Raw genomic sequence first — 25900 nt, forward strand, 5'->3', positions numbered from 1 at the left:
TGGTCGATGGCTGCAGCATTTCAGTCTGAGGTTGGTCGGCACCCAAGGACCATTCCATCACCCTAGACATTTCTACAGGAGAATTGATGGTGATGTAACTCATCTGTATTCAGTATGTTGTCACACCTAGAACACCCTACAAAGTATGGGCCAAAACCACTATTTTTCCCAAATGTATTTGGCAGAAATCTCACAAACTTCCTGCCAATGGCAAACGTTTTACCAACCTGTGTTTCCACACTTCTCCTGATACAAACGATACCCAATGTGCGGGTGGACCTTACACACGTCATCCCTCCTTACTTACTGCCCATTATGCCGACTGGCATGTAGGACAGCAACTAAGGACCTCCACTTCTGTCTGTCTTGGGAAAGTTTCTGTACGGTGTGCCAGCTGTGGGCTAGATTCTTTGTTTCCTCAGTTTGCCTCCAAGTGTTCTTCAGCCTCAGGGGCAATGGCGAAGGAGCATCACCCCCCGGGCTAAGCCAGGAGCTGAAAAATAAAATTATATATCATTATAGTTTTATTTTTCAGCTCCTGGCTCAGCTAGCAGCATGTGAAGGAAGGGGCTGGGACACAGTAGAGGGGAGAGGGGATGGGGAGTGGAGTTTGAGCACTTCTAAGTGGGCATGTGTGTTTGGCTGGCTCTCCTAGGCCGGGTAAACACACCTGTGCACTTAGGTTTCTCCAATCCGGCTGTGCTACACAGCTGGGTTGGAGAAACTGCACAGGCTCCATTGCACTGTCTGAGTGGTAGAACAAGCCACTCAGACCACACCTGGCGTTGCTCTCATGCTAGGTTTAGCCCGAGAGCAGCACCAGAATTGCTGGAGAGCCTCTGCTAGTGTCCCAGTGAATGCTGGGACACCAGAAGAAGAGCAGAGGAGCGTGGATGCAGGCAGCAACAGAAACAGGTAAGTTTCTTTTTTTTAAATGTTATTCCCTCTGTCCCTCACCCCGCCCACCCCTCCCCATGAGATTTGCAGCAGCTGCCACTGTTTAGCCAGCCTCTCTTCCGTTTTCCTTCTAGGGTCCAGTGGACAGCTGTTCTTGTGATGGAGTATTTTCTCTTCTGATGGTGTGTCCTATCCACCTCCATCTTATTCTCATAGTGTGAGTGTTCTTGCTCGCTTCGTTGCATCGGGGGAGCAGTTCCTGGTTGGAGATAGTTTATGGCCAGAAAATGTGCAAGATTATTCTCTGGTTACAGGTGTAGAAGGCTGACAGTTTCATGATGTCAATTTTCGCCATCCACCAGCATTCTGATCCACTCAAGAGTGTTGGCAGAACACAGCTCTGACGAAGCCTCAGCTTGGTGTTGTTGCTGTACTGAGATGACCTCCACACATTGTTTAGCATCCTGGAGGCATTCCTGGCCTGGTTCAGTCAGCTCTTGAAATCACTTTCTGCCATTTACCATGTCTGATAGTACTGCCAAGGTACGTGAACTCTTCCGCCATAGCTTGATCCTCTGCATCCACCTTGACTGTCAAGCGTGTGGGGTGTTGAGTGGCAGCTATATTCACTGTCTCACACCTTGCAGATAAAATTATTGTAGACGTTCTTGAGGAGGAGAACTAGCGACGGTGTTGTGCCATAGACTCTCAGTATATGCCAGAGGCTGTCTTGGTGGAAACTGTCAAAACCTTTCTCAAAATCAATGAAGTGCTTGTATAGTTGTCTCTGCCACTCCGTGTACTGCTCTGTGATTTTACATAGAGTAAGGATCTGATCAACACACCTTTTACATTTGCAAAACCCAGTCTGTTCTTTTCTTAACTGCTTGTACTCAGCATCAGAAATGTGTGTTTTACTCTTGATTGAGAGAAGGGTGATTCCATGCTAGTTGCTACAGTCGTTTAATACTCCCTTCTTTGGAACCTTGACAATGATGCTTTGGTTCTAGTTCTCTGGCACTCTCCTCCCCTCCCAAATTGATATAAACGGTGGTTGGATGAACTTGACTCATGTGTCAGGGTCTGCCATTAACATGTATGCATTCAGGTTGTCTTGGCCAGGAGTTTTTCCATTCTTGAAAGAATGAATAACAGTGTGGATTTCATCTTTCTCTGGTGGGATGGTGCTCCTATCTAAGACTTTCTCTGCCTCTTGGATATCCGTTTCGCTTAGTGGCACTGGATTGTTCATTATTTCTTTTAAGTGCTTGGCCCAGCGTCCTTCCTGCTGTTTCTCGGTTGTCAGTAGTCTACTTGCTTGTCCATGTCAGGGGTATTATATGTTGCACACTGTTAGACCTGTCAGCCTTATGGTGGTCTCCTCCAAATGTTTTGCCTTTCCTCTCCATTTTTTATGATCACGATTTTGCTGGCCTTAGGATAATCTACACACGTTACCTTGGCTAACCAGTGCTAAAGTGCTTGTGCTCTTCATCCTAAACATGGTAACATTGTCTTATACACAGTTGGCATCTTTAATTTATTTATAAATCCCTGGTAAAGTGGTACTAAATGTAAATCAAAATCTGCTAGTGGGCCTGCAGCACTGATTGCGCCACCCACTTAAATAGCACTTTAACCATGTCTCAGGTCTGCCATGGCAGTCTGTGTTTTCAGTTTTAGACTGCCATTTTGACCTGGTAAAGAACACCCTTTTGAATTTAAAATCCTAACCTATGGTGAAGTCAGATTTGAAATTACAGGTTTGAAAATGCCACTTTTAGAATGTTGGCATTTTCCTACCTTAGCCGTTTAATGCCTGTAGCCTGGACACATGACTTGGTGTAGTTGACAGTTGGGGTTTGTGTATTCCTCCTAGACAGCCACACATAATAGGTAGCTTAGGTGGGCCTGCATGGTCCATCACTGGCAGAATGGGAGGTAGGAGCTGGGCACAGCCCCACTTACACTCGGACAGGTTGTGCCATCCCTCCACACAAAGGGCTGCATACCTCCTGTAGTTAGTCTGGAGCCAGGACAGGGAAGGCGGGATGCCAAGGGACTTCAAAGGGAAACCTCTTGAAGGTTCTCCCTCATTTCAAAGGCTCAACTGGGTAAATATACTGGATCTCAGACACCACCACTTCAATACACTTCCGGAACTGTGGATACTCTGCCAGAAAGAAGGGCTACTGTAGAACTTCCACTCTGCTGGATTGCACTCTGCTGGACTACTGCCTTGCTATGCTGTGTTAACCTGCTGCCCTCTTTCCTGGGTGAGAAGGTCTAGGCCTATACCTCTTGAACCCAGGACACCAGATTGACTACAAGAGCAAATTGGCAGGCCTCCTGACTTGATCCTCAGGAACAGACGGCTCCAACAATGTTGCACCTTCACCTGAACACTGCCATCTCTGAATCTACCCTGCCAAGTGGAGCCACCCAAGTCCTGGACCCTTGGAAGTTGGCCTACGGTGCTCTGCCAGCCTCTGTTAACACAGCAGAACCACTTCATCTCTTCCTGAGGAGCTCAGCCCTGAGCAGAGCTAACACACCACCACTGGAGCGTGGACGTGAACCACCGCAAAGACCTGCAGCGCAGCCCATTGCCCCACCGAAACTTATGCTGCTCTGCACATCCTCAGTGCAGGCCTTCACATTCCTTATCGATGGCAGCATCAATGACGATGATAGACTCTGCTTTGCAGCCCCCCCCAGAACTGACTCATCATCCCAGCTGGGCAACGCATCCCTTACCATGGACTTTGCATCACAAGCCCTTGTCAATGAGATCTTCGAGGGTGATGCAACAGCACCTTGCACTTCAGCCTCACCCATATCTGTACTAATGCAACACTTTGGCTCCACAACACATCTTCGACACGGATCTGTGCAAGTTAAGCACCTTCTTGTTATTGAGGTCTGTAATTTTGCCACATTGAAGTGGTGTTGTCCTGATGTTTTGTGTTCTATTTTTCTGAGCTTGAGCTTCACAAGAGTGATCACTAAATAGTGATCACTGCCGACATCCTCTCTCCTCCTCACTCTGACATCTTGCATTGAGTGTCTCCATGTGCCGCCTATCTTCAGGTTGAAATGTGGTTTCAGTCTCTGCCATTGGGTGAGCACTAAGTTACATTGTGAATATCACGATGGGGGAAGAGAATCCCTCCTAAAACCAGATAATTTCTAACACAAATTTCCAACAGTCTTTCCCCATTCTCATTCATTGTTCAACAGCCTTCCTTTCCCAGGGCTGTGTCTCAGTTTGTGCTGTCACTTCCCACTTGAGCATTCAAATCCCCCATCAGTCAGCTTCAAGCTCAGTTTGCATCTATTGGTAGCAAAGGTCCTTGACTGTTTCCTCTGTGTCATTTGTTGGAGCATGTCACTGGATAATGGTGGTGTTGATGGTCTATCTTTTAACTTGGCTGTCAGGAGACTGCTGCTGACTAACTACCACTCAATTAGGCATTTCTGTATCCCTTCTCTCAGGGTAATGGCCAGTCCTTTGTGATGTTGGTCATTGTCACTACCCGAGTACAGTACCATCTCTCCTGTGGTGAATTTCATTCTGCCAATCCAGTCCACCCACTTTTGCTTATCCTAAGGATGTGAAGGTTGTAGTGTCTGACCTCAGATGTTACTTGAGCCAGCTTTCCTGTGTCATACAAGTCCGTATGTTCCAGAATCCAAATCTGGTCTTACACTTGGCACTGAGAACTTCCATCATTCTGTCAATAATTTCCCTGGGCATTGGCTACTGTCAGTCATGCATGCCTCATGCAAAGACTCTGGAAGTCCCTTGTGCCCGGAGAAGTTATTGGTTCTTGCTGCTGTTTCCTTAACAAATGCTTTTATGGGGCAAGGTTGTTCACCTTGTGCCCAAACCTGGAGACCAGTGTATTGCATGTTGGTATCTATCCTTTGACCTGTTTGTTTTGGGTGACCCTGGGTGACTGAGCTTCTGCTGATATATAGTTCTCCAGGTCACTGAAATATGCAATCCCTCTACCACTTCAGGATAGCCATCCTCCAAGGAGACACTTCATGTCATAGAAACAGACCAAAACTGTAACTATGTGAAGCACACACTAACACTGCATTAGCTTCACAAGTGCACATTTTGGCTGGTTCCTGTCACAGGTGATAGGGCCGACCACACATGTGGAGTATCTTTTTTTTATCATGAGAAGTGTGTGAATGTTGGAGGTGAGGACTTTTGTCAATCCAGGTAGAAACCATAATTTTCCCTAAAAGAGATTTGAAGAAACTCTGTAATTTTAGTCAAAAGTTGTTGTTTGCAGGGCATTCTGCATAAGTCAAAGTAGTGGGATCCACAGAAGCCATACCACCATAGACTCCTCCAGTTGTCTATTGTTCAGAAGTATTGAGTGTGGCAGGATTCCAAGAGTGGCTGCCGGCCCTGGGCCAACAGTCGCAACTGTCCCTATCACCAGAATGATTGAAATTCAATAGAGAAATCTTGATGTTTCAATGTTGCATTTTGGAGGCTTACTATTGTTTTCATGGGGAGAAGTGTAGGAACATTGGGTGGCAGGACTGTTGTCAATCTCTACAGGATCTGTAACATTCTCTCACAGAATTATAAGAAAATAAGGTGATTTCAACCAAAATGTGGCATTTACGGGCAATCTGTGTAGGAAAAAGTCATGAGATCTGGTTAAGCATCAACACCCTGGACCACCCCCCCCCCCCCCCCCCCCCAATGTCAAGATAACAGAATTTTTTGGGATTGGTAAGTTTCCCTAGCTGCAGAAGACCTGCCAATTTCAAAATCATGTTCATAGCGTGAGAGGAAATGATCAACCTTGGAGGGGCAGGAGTTTGTACCGAGAAATGCCTGAGAAACACCTATGCCCTCTCCACAAATAACTTCTTCCAATCCTAAAAAAAGCTTGCTGAGGCTGTCCACAAAGTTGTGAGTTATTTTGAAAACCAGTAATGGACATCAGCTGTGCAGAGCCTCCAGAGATATAATATAATTCACTGAGTGCAAGGGTTTCCAGCTCCATTCCCTCCCGCAGTGTAACATCAGCCCTCACCCGATGACCATGTGAAGGCATTTGATATTGTGAGACACACAGTGGCACCGTATGAGTTGGCTGGTCTGGTGCTGACCTACCCTGATCCCTAATACCAGCAACCAACATCTTCAGAAAGACTGAATTTCAAATTTGGTATTTTAGCTAAAATGTGATGTGTGCAGAGCATTCTAGCTAAGAAACACAGATGAGATTCACACAAGTCTCTGCATCCTGTACTCTCTGTATGCCTAGTTTTCAGAAATATGTTAAATTGGTAGAATTTCGTAGGTAGTGACAGATGCAGGGCCCAAATATCAAAGCTTCCATCAAACCAATAAAATTTTAATTCCACAGAAAAATCTTTATGTCTCCACATCGCATTTTGGCACCCTTCTTTTTGTGGGAGATAGACCCACCCCCATAAGTGGAGTACAGTTTTATTGAGAGAAGTGTGGGAAGACTGGGTGGTAGGGCTTTGTCGATTCACCAAAATCCTGAACTTTCCTGTTAACAACTGAGCAAAATCTGCTATTTTAGCCACAATGTGATGTTTGCAGTGCATTCTGGGAAAGGCAAGCGTAGGATATATGCAAAATACACCACCCTTCATTCTTATGTTCATTGGTTTGTATGATGTACAGTGCTCTGTTGCTCTTGATCAAGGGCTTGCACTGTTTCTTTTTAGAAATCTCAAATGAAAATAACAAACAAATCCATTTCTGCTGCACAGGAGAACAGCGTGGAGTTTGAGGCCTGCCTCGTAGCCCAGTGCGATGCCCTCATTGATGCCCTAAACAGAAGAAAGGCACAACTGCTCGCTCGCGTCAACAAGGAACATGAGCACAAACTGAAGGTCAGTGCTGGAGCTTTTATGGGCGCAAAAGTGGAACAAAAATAGTTTGTGGGTGGGTTTTTGACAAAACAATTGGCCAAGGTGAAGTGTAATGTGCTTGATCATGATGTGATAGAACATGTGTCAACTCCATTTTGGGCCAGGTAACAGACAGTTCACCACTGCGAGCTATGTTGTAATTGGGCCAGCAGATTTTGCGTTAGTTCCACGCAGTTTTGCACTAGTACAGGTTAAGTATTCACTTGTTACAATACATTTTACTCTGATACTGTGCAATTCTGCAGAGACTGGTGCTATGGTGCGTGGCAAAATAAATTAAGAATAAAAACCTTTAGACGCAGCTTGCTGTGTCCTTTTGTTGCCATGTTCACTGCATATGCATGAGCCTACAAAATGATGCGGCTGCTTTTTTTTTCCTTTAGTGACCAATCCGAGTTTGATCGGTAACTAACAAATAAAGAAAAAAAAATTGTGCCAAAGTGTTATTTGTTTATAAAGTGGGTGGGGGATGCAGTACAGGGGAAGAGTGGTGAAGAAAGGGGCAGGTTTGTAAGGCGGGTTAGGGGAAGCAACCCTGGGGCGTAAGGGAGCAGAAACAACACAGGGAGGAGAGGCGGGTGCAACATGGGGGCGCCTGCGAGGGAAGCAACACATGGGCTCCAGAGGGATCAAACGGGAGCAAAGTGGAGCGGACCTGGAGTAAACAGAAGGGCGAGAAGGCAACAGGGGGCAGTGATGGAGAAGCACATGCAAGAGAGAGGAACATGGAGCCCAGAAGAGGCAGGGGAGAGCAGCACAAGCACAAGATGGGGAGATACATGTACACTCATAGAGTGCTTAAACAAAAAGAAAAATAGTAGCACCTGAAAAAGCAAGCAATGGAAGGGCACAAGTAATGTGCCCATGCTCCAGGGACAGAACAAACACCAGAGGAGGAAGGAAAGGCCACACAGCTAAAGAATAAAAACAACCAAATGAGAGTGACACTGAAGCCAACCAGTAATAAGCAACGGGCGGGTTCTAAGCCCATTTTAAGATAACAATGTTTCGCAACAGACAGCGCATGTGCTGTCGTAGGTTAAACCTAACAATGCAAGTGAATGAGAATTCTGGTCAAAATGTTCCACATGCTCAGACTTTGGGACAACCCCGACGTAGTTTAACACATAATACATGTGTGAGTATGGGGACATGAAAGACGTGTGGGGAGGACAGGTGATCAAAATGCCCAGGAGGTGACAGGCATAATTCACTCCCGTGGCAGGCGTTCAAGAATGATTCGAGTATGCCTCTTGAGAGTCAAGAATGAGGAAGGGTGAGGAAGAGGGAGCAGTGGAGGAGGCGTGGTTTCTAACAGGAAGCGAAGAGAAGTCCCATATACAGAGGGTTGAAGAAGTAAAAGGCAAAATGTAGAAGGCAATCTTATGATGCAAAAGAAGCCTCTGAAGCACAAGAGAGGGGAGGCGACGAGGATCAAGCATCAGAGGAGCTTAACAAAGACCAAAATTCATGCAAAAGTCACGGTGAGTTTCCTTTCATGCAGAACAATGAAATGATCAACTTGCACACATTGTGAAGCGTGTCAAGGGGCATGGAAGAATGCAACCACAATAATAATAATAATTCTTCAGTGCAGTCATTGCAACCAATTTACTGGCAGGCAGCACATTATCATCCTAGCTCTACTGATGAAGATTATGCCCGAGTCAGGGTTATGTTTTAGCCGATGCTGCTGAGTAAGTAACAAACCTGTGTTTTATTACAATGATTGTGTATCTGTTCGATTTATAGGACTAACCTAGAAAGAAAATCATGGTGGAATAGTCGGATGGTATGCAATGTGTACTGAATAAAGAGAGAACATCAAAAAGAAAGATAGACAGACGAAGAAAGCCACAGGGGATTGAAAACCTGTGTTGTGGGGAATGCTAGAAAAACTAACCAGAGAGAAATAGGTACAATTATATAATCTAATCCACAGGCAAAGACAGCCATAACTGTTCCACCTATTGGCTGCATACAATCGGCCTAACACACCATGCATTTTATTTTAGGTTTAACTTCACTTTTTAAGTATTTACTGTGCTTTTTCAAAACAGTTTGGAGGTAGCTGAATGCATTCACTCCCTGACCATGACCCATATAATTCCAGAGTACCACACTCCACATTGACCACTAATACTACTAATACTCATGTTGAATACTGCATGTATTTAAGAATGTATTGGAATAATTTATTACATTAAGGAATGAAGTGGTCAGTGCCCCTGTCGGACCGTGGTTATCAGTGTCCCTTTATGGAACCAGATTTTAAGGGTTCATCTTATTCCCAGCCTCTCAAGTGTGGCACTGCAGAGGTCATGCAAAATAGTGCAATGTGTGCACAATCAGTGTGAGTCACTACAGTCAGGACTACCACACCCAGTGGGAGGGAGAGGGCAGGAGAGATCTTAATACTCCAGAAGAGTCAGTGGACCCTACACAAGCCTGTACCTCAGCTAGAAACATTTCCAGAAGTGCAAACTGAATCACAACCTGACACCCGGTAGATCATTAGGGGACTTAGGAGGAACAGATCCATGCATTTTTTGCTTCTTCGCTGCTGTCTACCATTACCCAGAATCCCTCATGCAAGTTATGGGGAGGACTGAGGAGCCCGTAACCATAGAGATGAAGATGAATATTTAACACAGTACCTCGTTGCGCATTGTGAGAGAATGTGACTACTGACATACTCTCACTGAATGAGGGTGAGGCTATGTTATATTATGTTATGTGTTCATGTAGAGGGCACAACTCACCTGGAGGGTATTCTGTCACCGGAAAGCAGGAGGGGTTTGGACCCAGCCTGAGCCAAGACTAGGTGAAGATGTATGTCCTCAGTTTCTTGCGAAATTCAAGAACTGAAGATGAGGCCCTGATTAGCAAAAATAGGTTGTTCCAGACTTTGGGAACGAGGTAGGAAAAGGCAAGGCTGCCGGGTCTGGTTCGGAATATACATGGGATGTGTGCAAGTAAGAGTCCTGCTGAGAATAGGTGTCGATGGGGGTTTATTTAGAAAAGGGAGAACAGAGGCCTGTTTCCAGGCGTCTGGGAAGGCAATGTGTTGATCGAGTTGTTCAGGATTGGGGTGAGGGCTGAACAGATGGGGTCCAACCCTTTAGTTAATACATGATGAGGGCGGGGTCCAATGTTGCTCCGGAGTGTATTGAGCATATGGTGGCTGCGGTTTCTTGAATGGTGATGGTAGGCCAGGTGATCAGGGTGGTGCTCTGGGCATTGGAGGTAACAGGTACGGTGGATGCGAGGGTGTAAGGGCCTGATTGGGACTCGCCGTTGCTGTATATGCAAGAGATCTTGGTACTGAAGAAGTGAGGCTGATGAGGAAAGCAGAGAGAAAAAGTTGTTGAAAGGAGGCAAGTGGCAATAGAGAGATGACAGACTGGATGGGAGAACAGAGAGTGAGGGAGGGGAGAGAATGGGACGGTCGAGATTCCAGCAACAGCCTTGAAGAAATTTGTCAAGAGCAGAGAAACTAATGTAAAGCTGAAATATTGGAGCAGAGATTGGCAAGGGGATGGACAGGGTGATATGGAAGAGTGCAGGCTGGCGTTGGCAGGAACCAGACTGGGAGTGATGGAGGACAGACGGAACAGATTGTGAGGGAGAGCTGATAACCTATGAGGAAAGAAAATGATGAGGACAGTGGGGAGTATGGGTGGAAAGCGGAGAGATTGATGGGAGAACGAAGAAAGTAGTGAGAGAGCGGAGAGACATGGGGACAGGAGATTGAGGGGGAGAGTACATACATCAGAAGAGAGTGGAAACACTTAAAGGAGATAGCAGATAGACTTGGGGAAAAGGACAGCAAGCAGAGGGAGAAGAGGGCAGACTGGGGAAAGCAGATGGATTGCCCCTAAAAGCAGACAGAATAGGAAGTAGAGTGAGGAGATGTCAAAGGCGTTGGAGAGCAGAGAGACTGAGAAGAAAAGAAGACGGGCTGATGGGGAAAGACAACAGACTAGAAGGGCGAGTGGAGGAATGGAGATACCAGAGACCGAGAGAGAGCTGATTTTTTTTGGGGGGAAGCAGAGAGATTGGTGGAAAGTGGTGAGCCTAGAGGAGAGCGCGTAGAGACCTAGGAGTAACCAGGAAGGGGAGGCAGGAGAGGACAGGCTGAGGGTGGAGCTGACAGACTGTAGGTAAAATCAGACGGGTAGGAAGAGCTGGGAGATAGGGAGAGAAGAAAGACTTGAACAGAGAGTAAGCAGAGTAGAAGGGAGAATGGAGTGAGTGGAAAGACTGGGAAAGAGATTAGATAGTGTGGTGGACAGATAAGAAGAGCAAAGAGAATAGAATGAAGAATGGACACATTAGGAGGGAAAGCAGACAATCTCGGAAGGAGAATTGGTGAACAGAGAAAATATGAAGATGAGCAGACAGACAGGGAAAGAGAGTGGAAACACTGAGAGAGACAGAAAACAGACTGGGGACCATGAATGGGGTGGGAGAGAGGGTGGAAAGGCTGGGAGGGAGAGCAGAGAGACTGGAGGAGAATAGAGAGACTGGAAAGAAGAGAGGAAAGACTAGGGAGAACAGAGGGGCCATTGGGGAGAAATGGCAGTCTTGGGGGTGCTGAGAAAGACAGAGGGAGACTGGACAGAATGTTTGCATTATACAGCATTGAAAAGTACGGGGTGACCATGCAGGAAAGGTAGATTTGTATCTCTAGCCCGTACCACACCCCTGAGTAGGCCGTAGACTTCTCTGCTTTGTTAACCTGAGAAATCCAAGTGCTATAATTGGGTATTTGGTTCACAGGAAAAAGACAATTGTGTACTTAATTCTCGTGAAGGGCTTACGTCCTTCACAACTAATAACCCAATTTCTTATATCCACTATAAAGCCTGTGGCTGTGAAATAGCAACTCTTGTATGCTATTTGTACTGTTGCTGGCCTTGTAGTAAATAATCTGGCTTATAGTGGTCAGATAAATAGCAGAGAAAATGGACTGTTTACCCAGAAGCCGGTTAAATAGCCACAACTTATTCTATAAGTTTCTTGATATAACTAAAATCACACAACTGTGGTGTGCTAGATTGGACAATGAAGTATAATCACTGAAGTTGTGAAAGCAAAAGGCTTCATAAAGTTGTCTCTTGCAATGAAGCACTTGACCCATGCATATATCCAGTTGTGCTGGAACAATTTTCAGAGTAGGGGTGCTGCCATTAATGTTATATCACTGAAGTAAAAGGAACTGTGAAAAATCCAAGTGTCATACAAAACAAACAAGTATAGCAAATGTGCCACACCCATTCAGCAGGAGAATGGTAAGGGTGTGGTATGTTGCTAGTGGCATATTTTGGAGCACTGCTGAGATAGCTCACTGTCATTTAGACACCTTTTCCATCAAAATGGCTACTAAATGTGCAATGAAATGCAGTTTTACTGGTAAAACTATATGGCGTGGATTCAATAATGTGTGGAAATTGGGTTTCAGCGAATGTTTATCATTTGCCAAGTAAAGTGTCTTTATTTTTTTAATACTGTTAAAATATTCGGTTCCATTTCACTTGAGAGATACAAAAAAGTGCTTAACTTGTGCTTTCCTTATGCTGATATATTTTAAAATATGTGTATAGTTAATTTACCAATATTTAAATGGTGTTTGTTAGAAAAGCAAGCTGACATCCAACAGCCTTTCCTTTCGGTTCTTGTACCCCAGCAGGATTGTCATCTAAATCACTCTTACAAATCCCATCACTTCGCAGTTGGAGAACGAAAAGTACATCCAGGTTTCCAAATATGCACCAAAGACAAAATTGACCTTTGTCTCTGAGCGCTCAGTAAATGTGACAAGATAAACATAAATCTTAAAGGCATCTTTATTGCTCTTTCACCTTCTGAACTCCAACATGATTATTTCTGGGAGGGGGGGGGGGTTGCTGCAGCTCCCCCAACACCCCTACTTCTAGCGCATGCGCCTAGGCATATAGCCACATTAAAAAAAATCAGACATAACAATCTTTCCCACTTATTTAAAACAGTATAACTGTTCAGGTATGCAGAGTTTAATTTGCACATTTAAAAGGCTGGCAGGTTTTGCCACAATCCCTTGAGCAGGGGTGTATAGTGCTTGCAGCAGTGTTTGACTCCAGTGTTTTCTTATTGCGGGGCAGCTTGCTCTCCCTGTTTGCAATGTCTGCGCTGCCATAGAGACAGGGCTGCAATCCTACAGTAATGTGTGCTGTCTCCTTCTACATGGCGCTCAGACGGTAACCCATCAAAAGGAGAAGTGTAAACAGCCTGGATCCTGGGGGCGGGGGGGAGCTGCCGCCAGCTGCCGTCGTGATTTGGCGGCGCTCTTCTCAGACTGTGCAGTGTGTGGTGTTTCAGATGAGGTGGGGTGAGCCTCGAGGACGGGCTTAGTGACTTCGCAGGATGTCGCGGCCAAATCACTGCTGCATCACAACAGACACGGGAGGAAAGGCGAGGAGGAGCAGACACACTTGTTAGGTTCCTGACCATACCATTAAATCAGACTTTAGGGGACATGCACCTTGACTCACTCCCCTGACCAGATTATTTTATCTTTCCAAAATAATGTTGTTTTCTTGAGAAAAAAAAGATTGAGGGCACTGTAAATCAAGGTTTCTCCCTTGATTATAATGGACGTTTATGATAAGGAGTGGTGTACGTCGACCGTCCTCTATAATTAGAACCCCCAGAGGCAGCGGACAGACAGATTAGATTCAGCCGAGGCACCTTCTGGACTCTAAGCAGAGCAGTCACGTAACGAAAAATCACAGCCCCCCTCACGTCGAGTGCAACTCCCCAACCCCCTCCCAGCCATTTCTCACAGATACACAAAGCCCTTGGGCCCCCAGAAAGGTGGGCTGGGTGCATCCTCGTGGCCCCAACACCAGAGGCTTGTTTCACGCCCTTCAGGCCGAGCCAACCAGCTCCTGAGGTGTGATGTTTCTGGCAGGAAGGATGACTGTGCGGAAACGGTCCTGGAATTGTGACAAAACATGCGGGAAAGGGCACGCTCCTTGCCTAGCCTGCATGTTTGTCCTCATGTGGAGGCGCAGGAATATTGGCTGGTAACTGTAAGCATGCATGAATGTGCCTTTGTAAAGGCCGAGCCTAGCAAAGCAACAGAGCACCATACAGTACTGTAAATTATACGAAGCAGATGGAGAAAGATGGGCAAGAGGAGTGTCAGTGGTGTCTGGCACAAATAAAAGGGGGTGTAGCCCAAATAGAAGAAGAGATGGGGGCACGAAATGGCACAATACAGCATTGAGAGAGAGCGCAGGTGAATGGCAGCGGGAGTGGGAATGGCATTGGTTGGTTAGTTTGAGTAAGATAGTGTGAGATGCCTCGATTGCTTCTTGGGTAACGTGCTATTCCCAGAGTTATGAGAAAAAAGTGTACCACATCATGAACTAGAGAGTCGATGCTTGGCCCCACCTTCCCGAGTGTGTTGAAATTAAACAAGGTAGAACTTCGACTCATGACTGAGGTAGATGTCGAAACACCTTTTCAGGCCAAATAGTGAAGCGTAAATGAAGATGGTAATAAGGACGGCAGGCGGCTTGCATGGCTCCATCACAAGAAGGCACAGGATGCGACTGACCAACTGATTGAGGGTGATGTGGCAATCGCTGGGTGTCTCACTCAGTATTATTGTTCTTTATATACGTCTAGACTTGCTCAAGGTATGTTGAATCTCACAAATTGTGTACCTGGCCTCTCAAACTTAGAAAGGATCCAGGCAAGATCTATATTTGTTGAGGATTTATGAACTCTCTAAGGCTGTAGGCCAGATGAAAGGAGGAAAGGCCCTGGGCCCTAATTGGTTTCCTGCTAAGCAAACTGAGAGAACATATACTGAGCATGTTTCAAGCAGATAAGTGGGGTCCCCATAAATTAATCTTAAAATAAAGACTAATTTAGTTATACTTAAGCCCACAAAGTGATTCAATGGTTGTGCAGCAAACAGACCAAATTCTTTGCTAAATATCAAGACCAAGGGCATGATGAACATTTCATTATTTTTATAAATGCAGCCCATTTTCCTTTAAGGAAAGGGCTGCATTAAAAAAACGCTTTATTTAAAAATCAGTTAAAGAGCAGGTGGTCTGCTGTCCCCAGCAAGCCGCCATCCCTGTGAGTGCGGCCTTTCCCAATGGGGTCACAATTTGCGACGTATCTCATGAATATTGATGAGGTAGCTCATTTGCGACCCCCTTGGGAATCTCAAACAGTGTAGTTGTCACTGTTGTACATTTGGTTTTGCGACTTGCAATTTGGGGCTCTCAAAAGAATCGCAGAATTGCGAGTCGCAAAACATACAGTCGTACATCTGGCCACAAGTTGTTAGCAACAATGCTAGAAAGTCGCCTCTGTGAAGTTATCAAAGCTCTAATACTCCCGGATCTGTCTGATTTATTGCTCCATAGGTCCACTAAGTTAAAACTGTGCTACCTGCACTCTTGACTTCAATATGCAGGTATGCTGAAGGAGCCTCCAGTGACCTCCTCTCTCGATTCAGAGAAGGCATTTAGATCGGAATGCCTAAAGGCCAGTTATGTTTGCAGTCCTCAAGTTGTATGGGTTGATATTTTCTTGCCTGGGTGTCTGTCCTTTCAAGGCCTACCCAGTGTTGTTTAAGCCGTTTCATGGGGGAGCATCTTTGACCATATATACAACATCTGAGAGCAGTGCCCGACACATTATCTAAACTACGACACAAGAGACAGATTGACAAAGGCATGTTGATTGATGACAAATGGGATCAGGTTTAAATCTATCCTGAGAAGTTGGCGATTAGGTCCAGATTTAGTCTAGTGGAACTGAAAATCCTGCATAAGAAATATCCACCTATGCATCTAGCCGGGTAAATATACTGGATCTCAGACACCACCACTTCAATACACTTCCGGAACTGTGGATACTCTGCCAGAAAGAAGGGCTGCTGTAGGACCTCCACACTACTGGATTGCACTCTGCTGGACTACTGCCTTGCTATGCTGTGTTATCCTGCTGCCCTCTTTCCTGGGTGAGAACGACTAGGCCTATACCTCTTGAACCCAGAACCCCAGATTGACTACAAGAGCAAGTTGGCAGGCCTCCTGACTTGATCCTCAGGAACAGACAGCTCCAACAATGTTGCACCTTCACCTGGACACTGCCATCTCTGAGTCTACCCTGCCAAGAGGAGCCACCCAAGTCCTGGACCCTTGAAAGTTGGCCTACAGTGCTCTAGCCGGGTGGGGAATGGGAGCTGATGGTCTCTTCATGATAAGTTTCAGTAATCAGGAGACTTTCCTTCATAGTCTTTGGCAATGTCCTAGAATGCAGGAATTTTGGAAAGAGGTAAAAAAATGTTTTTGTGACATACTGAGCATCCCCAGTTGAGCTACATGGGGAGATGTATTCTGGCGAAAATATGACTGATATGTGCCTATTGGTTGCTAGGTGGAATATTCGTAACTGGGGTTCTGATTTGCATGTTTTTATAATGGCTGAGAGGGTGGTCTATACGAGCGGATGGCTGAAAATGTTTGTGAAGGTGTGGGGCACTCCAAAAAAATATTGGGGATCGACTTGATCTACTGAGTCTCCCTTTGCTTGGGATTGGTGGGTTGGGATACTATTATTTTTATTTCTGCAGCATATCTATCATTTTCATTCCAAGACTTCCTTTAATGTACTCTTGACTATGTCAGTAAGAATGTGTTGAATTGACTTATGTTTTACATTTGGGGATGCATCTGTGCTAGGAAAATCAGAATAGCTTTTGAAGGACTTGTGCAGTGTGTATTGTGTTATTAAAGGAAAAATAACCATCGTTTAAAAATGGGGGGGAAGGTAAAATGTCACAAGACACCCACCACTGGTAGGTTTATATATAGTCGAACCTCTGCAGTTAGGCATATAATATCTTGTGCAAATATTTATATTAACATATTTTGCCAACATAGGCAATGAGTAATAGTATTCTTGATCAAGTGGATTACCTAACAATTCTGTGAGATTACTTTTGAAGTACGTGAGAAGAGTAATTCTGCATTCAGCACTGTTTCTTAGCAAAAATGCTTTCTTGCGTCCAAAATGGACGCAAGGATGCATTTTATGCTAATAAATAGCACAAAATGCAACAGAAAACAATTAGAATGTGCGAGTGACTGCTCACTCTCACTAAATGTGCTCTTGTGTCGAGATTTTCCTCTCCCAAGATTACTCTTGATTACAGAAGGAGGAGTAGTCACTTATATAAGTGGTAATACTGTGCCTTGTTGATGGGGGACTACATCTCCCAGACCTCTCGGTCCCAGGATGCGGCCTGAGCATCGAGCTCACCTGTGTCTGGTTTGGCACTTTATAGCACATCTCTTCTCCCCGTGCATATGAAGACTGTGCCTTGCCGACGGGGGACTACATCTCCCAGAACTCTCGGGTCCCAGGAGGCGGCCCGAGCATCCAGCTCACCTGTGCCTAGGTTGCCACTATACAGCGCGACTCTTCTCCCCGCTGTGCGGGAAGACTGTGCCTTGCTCCTCAGAGGTCCCATGGCTCCTTAGTGCAACTTCATAGGCAGCCAACCACTTGTCAATGTCATCTCCCACCACAAAACATGGCACAACATTCTTAGGTATACAAACCTTTTTCTCTCCAACAGGTCCTGCATGTATGCTGCCACCATCACTGCTGGACTCAGACTGTCTCGCCTTGATCTCCTGCTCCTTGAGACTCAGTTCATGAGCCAACAAAAGTTTCTTCTTAGCCAATGCTCTCTCAGTTGCAGCCTCAGCTCTCTCAGCTTCAATCTGCTTGGCTGCTCTCTCAGCTTCAGCAAGTTTGTCATCTCTCTCTGCCCTCCTTTCCTCCTGTTGAACCTCAATATTCAACCTTGCCATTTGCAATTGAAACTCCCTCTCCTCTCTCCTTTCCTCGGGGGTCAGGCCCTGATCAGAGACACTGCTCCCTGGATTGATATGGTAACATCATCCACTGATGGCAAAAAATCCTCTGAGGGGCCATCCTCTGGACCCTCCTCCTCAGCATCCTCCTCTGAATGGGCTTCTGCCCATTTGAAATTCCTCCTTTCTGGAGGCACCTTGGGTGGGTACTCCCATATCCCTGCAGAACCCTTTCAGCTGTTAGCAGTATATGTCTCCAACACAGCTAGGTCAAAATCTCCAACTTGAGGCCCAGCCTGAGACATTTTGAGTGAGGATTTTAGTTAGAAAATTGTCAGGAAAAACGAAATTGCAGAAAAAGATAAGCAATAAAGTTGACCTTTTAACTGTGGGTAGGTAGTGAATACTTAGCTATTGTATGTCACTGCACAAAAACAAGTCCTATCCCACCGCTGCCACTGATGTTAGAAATTGAGTCTTTGGTTGGCAGTCACGTTACCCCCTGTCCAAGCAAGGACCCTCACTCTAGTCAGGGTAAGTCACACACAATCCAAACTATCCTGTGACCACCCTCTGATAGCTTGGCACTGAGCAGTCAGGCTTAACTTAAAAGGCAATGTGTAAAGTATTTGTGCAATAAATCATACAATAGCACCATATAGCACCACAAAAATACACCACACAGTGCTTAGAAAAATATATAATATTTATCTGGATAAATGCAGGTCGAAACGTAAGATGCAATAAGTATATGTTCCGATATCACTGTAAAAGTGATATTACGTGTCTTAAGTCTTTTAAAAGCAAAGTCTCTTTCAAGCACAAAGTACCTGGCTCGCATAAAAAATCTCCGCAAAGAACTGCAGAGGAGGAGATGCGTGGAAACAAAGGGGTGTGCACAGTCGTTTAGTGTTGATGCAGGGACATCTGTGTGTTGATTCTGGCGCTCGGTCATGGATCCTCTTCGGGTTGCGGGGTTTTCAGCCGCCCCGGGGACGATACGTGGATTTCCTGCACTGGCAGGACGAAGTCACAGGAGTTGCATCAATTTGGTGGGTGTTCCGTCTAAATTTCTACCGCACGGCAGGCGCTCCGTCGATTCCTCTCTGGAAGTCGGGCTGCATTGTTCCGGCTCGACTGTGCGTCGATTCGGTGGGCCGTGCGTCGAATTTCTGGTCGCTAGACTGGTGCTGCGTTGATCTTCTTGTTGCGAAGTCGGGTTGCGTCGTTCCGGTTCAGCGTGCAGTGAAATTTTCACCGCAGTGCAGGCTGTGCATCGTTTCTGGCAGGCTGTGCGTCTAATTTCGCCACACAAGGAGTCCTTCTTGTAGAGATGAAGTCTTTTTGGTCCTGAGATTTCAGGGAACAGGAGGCAAGCTCTGTCCAAGCCCTTGGATATCACGTCTTCACCACAGCCAGAGAGCAGCAAGGCATACGGGCAACAGCAAGGCAGCAGTCCTTCACAGAAAGCAGACAGGTGAGTCCTTTGGGCAGCCAGACAGTTCTTCTTGGCAGGATGCAGGTTCTGGTTCAAGTTTCGTCTCCAGGAAGTGTCTGAGTTGGTAGGGGCAGAAGCCCTATTTAAATACCCAAATGTGCCTTTGAAGTGGGGCAGACTTCAAAGAGTGGCTTAGAAGTGCACAAGGTCTCCTTTCAGTTCAATCCTGTCTGCCAGGGTCCTAGTAGGGGGTGTGGCAGTCCTTTGTGTGAGGGCAGGCTACTGTCCTTGGACATGAAAGTGTCAGGCCCTCCACCCTCCCAGCCCAGGTAGACCCATTCAAAATGCAGATGTATGCAAGTGAGGCTGAGTATCCTGTGTTTGGGGTGTGTCTGAATGAATGCACAAAGAGCTGTCAACTGAACCCAGCCAGACGTGGCTTGTGAGGCACAGAAAGATTTAAGTGCATAGAAATGCTCACTTTCTGAAAGTGGCATTTCTAAAATAGTAATATTAAATCCAACTTCACCAGTCAGCAGGATTTTGTGTCACCATTCTGGCCATACTAAATATGACCTTCCTACTCCTTTCAGATCAGCAGCTACCACTCAAACAATGTATGAGGGGCAGCCCCAATGTTAGCCTAAAAGGGGAGCAGGCTTCACAGCAGTGTAAAAACGAATTTAGGAGTTTTTCACTTCCAGGACATGTAAACTACACGGGTTCATGTCCTGCCTTTTGCCTACACAGCACCCTGCGCTATTGGGTACTTAGGGCATACCTTAGGGGTGTCTTATATGTAGAAAAAGGTGAGTTTTAGGCTTGGCAAGTACTTTCAAATGCCAAGTCGAATTGGCAGTGAAACTGCATACACAGGCCTTGCAATGGCAGGCCTGAGACAAGGTTAAGGGGCTGCTTAAGTGGGTGGCACAATCAGTGCTGCAGGCCCACTAGTAGCATTTAATCTCCAGGCCCTGGGCACATATAGTGCACTCTACTAGGGACTTATAAGGAAATTAAATAGTCCAATTGGGTATGATCCAATGTTACCATGTTTAAAGGGAGACAGCATATGCACTTTAGCACCGGTTAGCAGTGGTAAAGTGTGCAGAGTCTTAAAACCAGCAAAACCAGTATCTAAAAAGTGGAGGGAGGCAGGCAAAAAGTTAGGGGTGACCACCCTAAGGCGGTCAAGTCTAAGATGCTATATAACGCTTCTCTTCTCCCAGCTGCGTGGGAAGACTGTGCCTTGCTGATGGGGGACTACATCTCCCAGAACTCTCAGGTCCCAGGAGGCGGCCCGAGCATCGAGCTCGCCTGGGTTGGCGCTAAATAGCGTGTCTCTTCTCCCCGCTACACAGGACAGGCCCGGGGTCCGTCATGTGCCCATCAGCAACCGGAGGCTGCAGGGCAGGGCCACTCCTCTTGGCTTTTGACTAATATATAAGCTGTGTTTATTCCATTTTTGGGGGGGAGAGCAAGGTGAGGAGGTGCAAACGTACCTTGGGGAGTGCTGACAAGGAGTGTGAGATAGAAAATGGGGAAAAGAAAACACTCAGCGTTGGGCGCGAAAAACAAAGAGCAGGGGCACTTGTGCACTTCTCTATTAAATTACATTGCAGGGCTATGGGAGCTATTGAGAAGCAACTTATCACTGTTGAGGAATTTCTGTCTACCCGTGAGGAGGAAGCATCAAGCACCTCCCACTCTGAATTTAGAGCCAGGCATGTGAAATAGCCTATAACCTCTACAGTAGATATTGTAGACAGGGTTAGCGCAGAGAGAGGGCTCAATGCTTTTAATTCACTCAGTGAAATAGACCTGAGCCCCCGCTAGTACGCATTAGGACACCTGGACCCCTACCCGGGTGCCGAGTAACTAAGACAGGGGAGGTTAAGATTGTGAAGCCAGGCCACAAAATGCCTAACAAAACGGGCATGGGAAAACCCTCCACAAAGAAAAGTATGGACAAGGTTATATCCGAGGAGTTTAAGGAGTTGTTAAATACTGTGCAATCCTTGGAATCTTTTGTAAAATGGTCACTGACTTTCTTATGCAATAGAGTGATTCAGTTGTACACTTGTGCAGAGCTCTTAAAATCACCTCTGGCATCAGGAATGACTAAACCCCCCGGATATCTACTCAGAATCAGGGTGTGGATAATAACACTGCTGTTGGGGCTACACACATAGTGGGTGGTGCAGTGCATCAGACGCTAAGAGTAGTATGTTTATTGCCCAGTAATCAGATCATGGGTGGACATTCTGTTCCAATGGCACAAACTTATATAGGTGGATTAAACAAGGAACACAGCACTGTAGCATCAGAACAGGAGTCTAGAAAGGATAAGGTCACTGCTTAAAAGGTGGGAAAAGTTTTAGAATTCCCTGATTTACCTCTTGCTGCATCACCTTGTATGGTAGTGTTGGCTAATGTATCAACCCTCACTCAAGAGTTGGGGGCTAAGGAAACATGGAATTCATTGAGGAATAAAGCCATACATTGGCTTGGGGAGAAATCTGGGCTCTCACGCGAACTGTTTGAGGATATTAAAATGGTTAGGGGAGTGAAGTGGGGTGGGAGGGTACAGAAAAAACTACAGGGAGATTGTGTGATCATGCCCTTCAAAGCTCAACGCCTGGTAGAAACTATATTAAACAGAGTAGGGTTGTGGAACACCATGCCAAATTGTATATCGGAACTTCCCCTTGGTTATTTTGATCAATCTTATGGCATGCAGGAAGTGCCTAAATACTCCTTTATACTGAGTGTACATTTTTCCCTGTTTGCTACCAGCAACTGTTTTTCAAGTCTCAAAGACTTAGAAGGCATAGATTGACTTGATATTATTTCAATCCCCTTGACAGGGTGGTGTCTTTTGGTTTAAAAGGTGATCGGCCAGAAGAGCTAAATAGCCCCGACAGCAATGGTGCATCAGTTCCCTGATTCTCTGATGAGGGGATATCGTTAAGTCACAACTACCCGGAAGTCCTTCCTGATACTACAGTTGTATCTAGTATGGTGAAGACATGGGTAGCATCCTGGAATGTGGCAGGTTTTCTGTCTAGATTGGTAATAGCAGACTGGTGTGAATTTGTTAACAGTTGTGACATACTTTGTTTTCAAGAGTCTTGGGCAGTAAACCCAATTCATCTAAATGCCTTTAGAACCTTTCATACCCCTGCAGTGCCATCAAATTCAGGGAAAGCAGAGGGAGGAATTTGTATTTATATTTCAAATTCCCTGAGGGCTTCCAGCATAACTATGTTGATCCCATAATCCTTTTATCAGATTGTAATTGTTGAATTTTCAGCCACATGTATGTTGGCATTAATTAATTTTTATAATAACATCCCGAAAGCATAGGTTAAGTCAGTTCTGATTCTATTAAAAAAGGATTTTGAAGCTATCTGTAATGGGATCTATAAGGATGTGGTACTCCTGTGGGGGGGTACTTTAATGTGGAATTATGAACCAAGGGTTCAGACAAGATCTGTGGCTTAATTGAAAGTGAGAACGATAGCCATTAACATTTCATACACTCTCTCTATGGTGACCAATTGAATGAGTTTCTTTTTACTATTGATTTGGCATTCTGTAATGAGATCTGTCCCCCGCCAGTTCAAATTACGTATAATTTAATGGACAAGGGAACAATTTGGTGATAGATTATATATTGGTAACAAACAGACACGCCCAAGGGTTGGACATTTTACTACCCACATTATTGCATGAAGTGACCATTACCCATTGAGTACAGACTTGGATGTATTGTACAAGGATTGGTCATCTCAGGTGCTACACTCTAACTATTGCACAGTGGGTGACATGGATATTGCAAGGCATAACGGGTATACCTTGCAATGATCCCAGATTGATCCTCAGGAGTTTCTAAAAAGGCTGATCTGTGGTAATAAACAGGCTTTTGAGAAATGTTTAGATATGGGCACTAGCTCCGAGGATATTATTGAGGGTTTCCAGAGGATTGCTAGGGGCATTAAGGATGGGTTGGTGGTTGTCAGCAGGGCCAGTAGTAATAATAAGAAAAAGGGGTGGTTTGATGAATCCTGTACCAAGGCCCGTAGTATACTGAAATCAGCCTTATATAAAAGCCAACGCTGTATTCACAAAATTCGGGCTGCTAGGAAAAATTATAATCACGTTTTAATACAGAGGAAAAAAGTTCTGAACGAAGAACTGTGGGACAAATTGCAAGAAGCCAGCCTCAGTAAAGATTCTGTTTCCTTTTGGTGTGCAATTAATTCTCCTTATCTTAGGCCAGACGACGGACCAAGCCTGGAAATTGCAATTAGTGAGGCAGATTGGATCTTGCTCTTTTCTGCCATCTATTCAAGCCCTTCTGATAGGTTATCTTTAGCAGCTGATGAGGCCCCGGATAGCTGTTCTCTTGCCCCTGTTAACTTTCCAATTAATCTTGTATGTACCCTGGAGAAAGTCATTATAGCTGTAAATGCAAGTAAAGATGGTAAGGCGCCGGGCCCAGATTTTATCCCTGTAGACTTATTTGAAGCCAACTCTAGTTTTTGGGGACCACTGCTTACTCAAGTTCTAAATGCCTGCTGTCAAGTTGGTTTTTGGGGTCTTGGACAGAATCTCTTTTTTTGCCAATTTTTAAAAAAGGAGACAGGCATAGTCCAACTTGTTACCGGCCAATTTCTTTATTAGACTTTATGCTGAAAGTGGCTGTTAATATTGTCCTGGAAAGACTACAGAATTGGGCTCATGAGAGGAACGTCTTATCTGACCTACAGTATGGGTTTCAGGCCGGAGTGGGGACTTTTGAGCATGGCTTTAATCTCAAGATGCTGATTGAGAAATATTGTATCATCAAACAAGGGAGATTATACCTGGCTGCGTTTGTTTGTGTAATTTACTATAAATTGTGGGTCATTATGATGAATCTGAGGGTGGACACGGTGATTATACAATTCCTTAGGCAAACGTATCAGGGGTGTAGGGCTAGAGTGCGGTATGGACTATTGGGTGAATGCTCCCAGCCATTTAGCATAGAGAGGGGGGTATGGCAGGGATGCGTTTTGGCACCTTTCCTTTTTTCCTTGTATGTTAATAGTTTGGGCAGTAGGTTAACTGCAGACTGTAGAAGTTTGCCCCAAATAGGATATCACCCGATCCCCGCTCTGCTATATGCTGATGATGCCGTGCTCATGGCACGTAGACCTCTCGCACTACAGTAGTTATTAACATGATTTGTATCCTATATGGAGGAATTGGTGCTACTAGTCAATGAAAGCAAGACATTTGCTATGAGGTGGGAAAGCGATAACAAAATAATAAAAGGCACTAGAATTGCTTATGTTAATTCCTTTTCGTATATGGGGATCATGTTTGACCAGGATGGGTCATTGCTGACGGCAATTAAGACCAGGAGGTTGCATTTCCAGAAAACTATTTCAGTGTTGCGTAGCTTTGCCCGCAAGCTTGGAAAGAAACCCCTTAGAGAGCTATTAACAGTCAATAAGGCTAAATGTATGTCAGCAGCCCTGTATGGGGCAGGCCTATGGGGGTATGTAAAAACCAAATCCCTGCAAGTTACTGGGAATGCTTTTTTGAAGTACCTCCTTTCTCTTCTGCAGAGTAGCCCATCTTATGTATGCCACACTGAACTAGGGGTCTCTTTTATCTCAAGTTTAGCTAAGATCTAGCCGATTCTGTTATTTCACAAGGTATAGACCTCCAAGCACACTAAGGTCAATCAAGAGATTATTAGGGACTGTCTCAGGTCCTCTTGTGTAGGAAGAGTACAGTGGTTAGAATATGTTAAGAATTTTATGACCTATTTGTGGCATCACAATTAGTCTATAAACCTGAAACTCTAAGGTCTGTAGCAAGGAAATCCCTGAAGAATGAATGCCTGTCGCATTTGGAAGAATTAAGTCTATCTTCAGAACTGCTTAAGCCAAGTGTTTTAAAAAATCAGTTTACCTTAACTTCATTTGGTATGCAATTATACTTAATGGAGGTGAGCAACGACCAGAACAGATTTGTTTTCACTAGGTTTAGATTGGACATTTTCACCATTTAGTGAGCTTTCCAACTATGAATGACTGGTCGTGGAAAGATGCCAGTGTGAAAAGGAGATGGACCAAAGCACCTCTCATACAATTCTATTCTGTAATTTTTATAGGACACAGAGAAAGGCACTGTTGTTACCACTATTGAGATTCCTAGATTTGGCGCAAAGTTGTCCAGCCCATGTGTTTTGACAATCTTTGCCAACTATTTATATTTGCAATGTTTTATCTATGTTTTTATGGGCTATCTTAAGGCATAGAAAGATGATACATGTTAAGGAGAGTGGGAGTTAGTTTATATTCTAGTTGTAAATAAATTGCTGTTCTTAAGTATTTATTACTTTTTTATTGTGTGCTTTTATGATTTTAACAAAAAATCAAATAAGGCTCGTTTGATTTGATTAGAGTTAATTCAGCGTCAAAGAGTAAAGGGGAATTACAGTAATTACTCTAGTAACATTAGCGTAATTGAAATTCCACATAGGCCAATTTATTACCTAGCATCAGTTGCACAATCTTGAACATAGGTCTGCTGAAATCAACTTTCATCAAGAATATTAGCGCGAGATACCTTTTATGTCATAAAAATATTAGCGAATATTTTTTTCTGACAAATACATTGTGTCCTAAATATCGTTTATAAAAATATCATCCTATTGGGTGTACATTTTCTATTTTTA

At 44.9% G+C, this 25900-nt stretch overlaps 1 protein-coding gene across 24 annotated transcripts in view; it reads left to right on the top strand.

Annotated features, from left to right (window-relative positions):
* The window catches only part of TRIM9 (tripartite motif containing 9), a 325658-nt gene that overhangs the window by 158912 nt on the left and 140846 nt on the right, over nucleotides 1-25900 (top strand). For all 24 annotated transcript variants that reach the window (XM_069208656.1, XM_069208654.1, XM_069208660.1 and 21 more), the window contains exon 3: nucleotides 6676-6798. In XM_069208656.1, the coding sequence (XP_069064757.1) occupies nucleotides 6676-6798 (123 nt within the window). The remainder of the gene's footprint in view (nucleotides 1-6675; nucleotides 6799-25900) is intronic.

Source organism: Pleurodeles waltl, chromosome 9 (assembly GCF_031143425.1).
Source record: "Pleurodeles waltl isolate 20211129_DDA chromosome 9, aPleWal1.hap1.20221129, whole genome shotgun sequence".
In the NCBI taxonomy this organism is placed as follows: Eukaryota; Metazoa; Chordata; class Amphibia; order Caudata; family Salamandridae; genus Pleurodeles; species Pleurodeles waltl.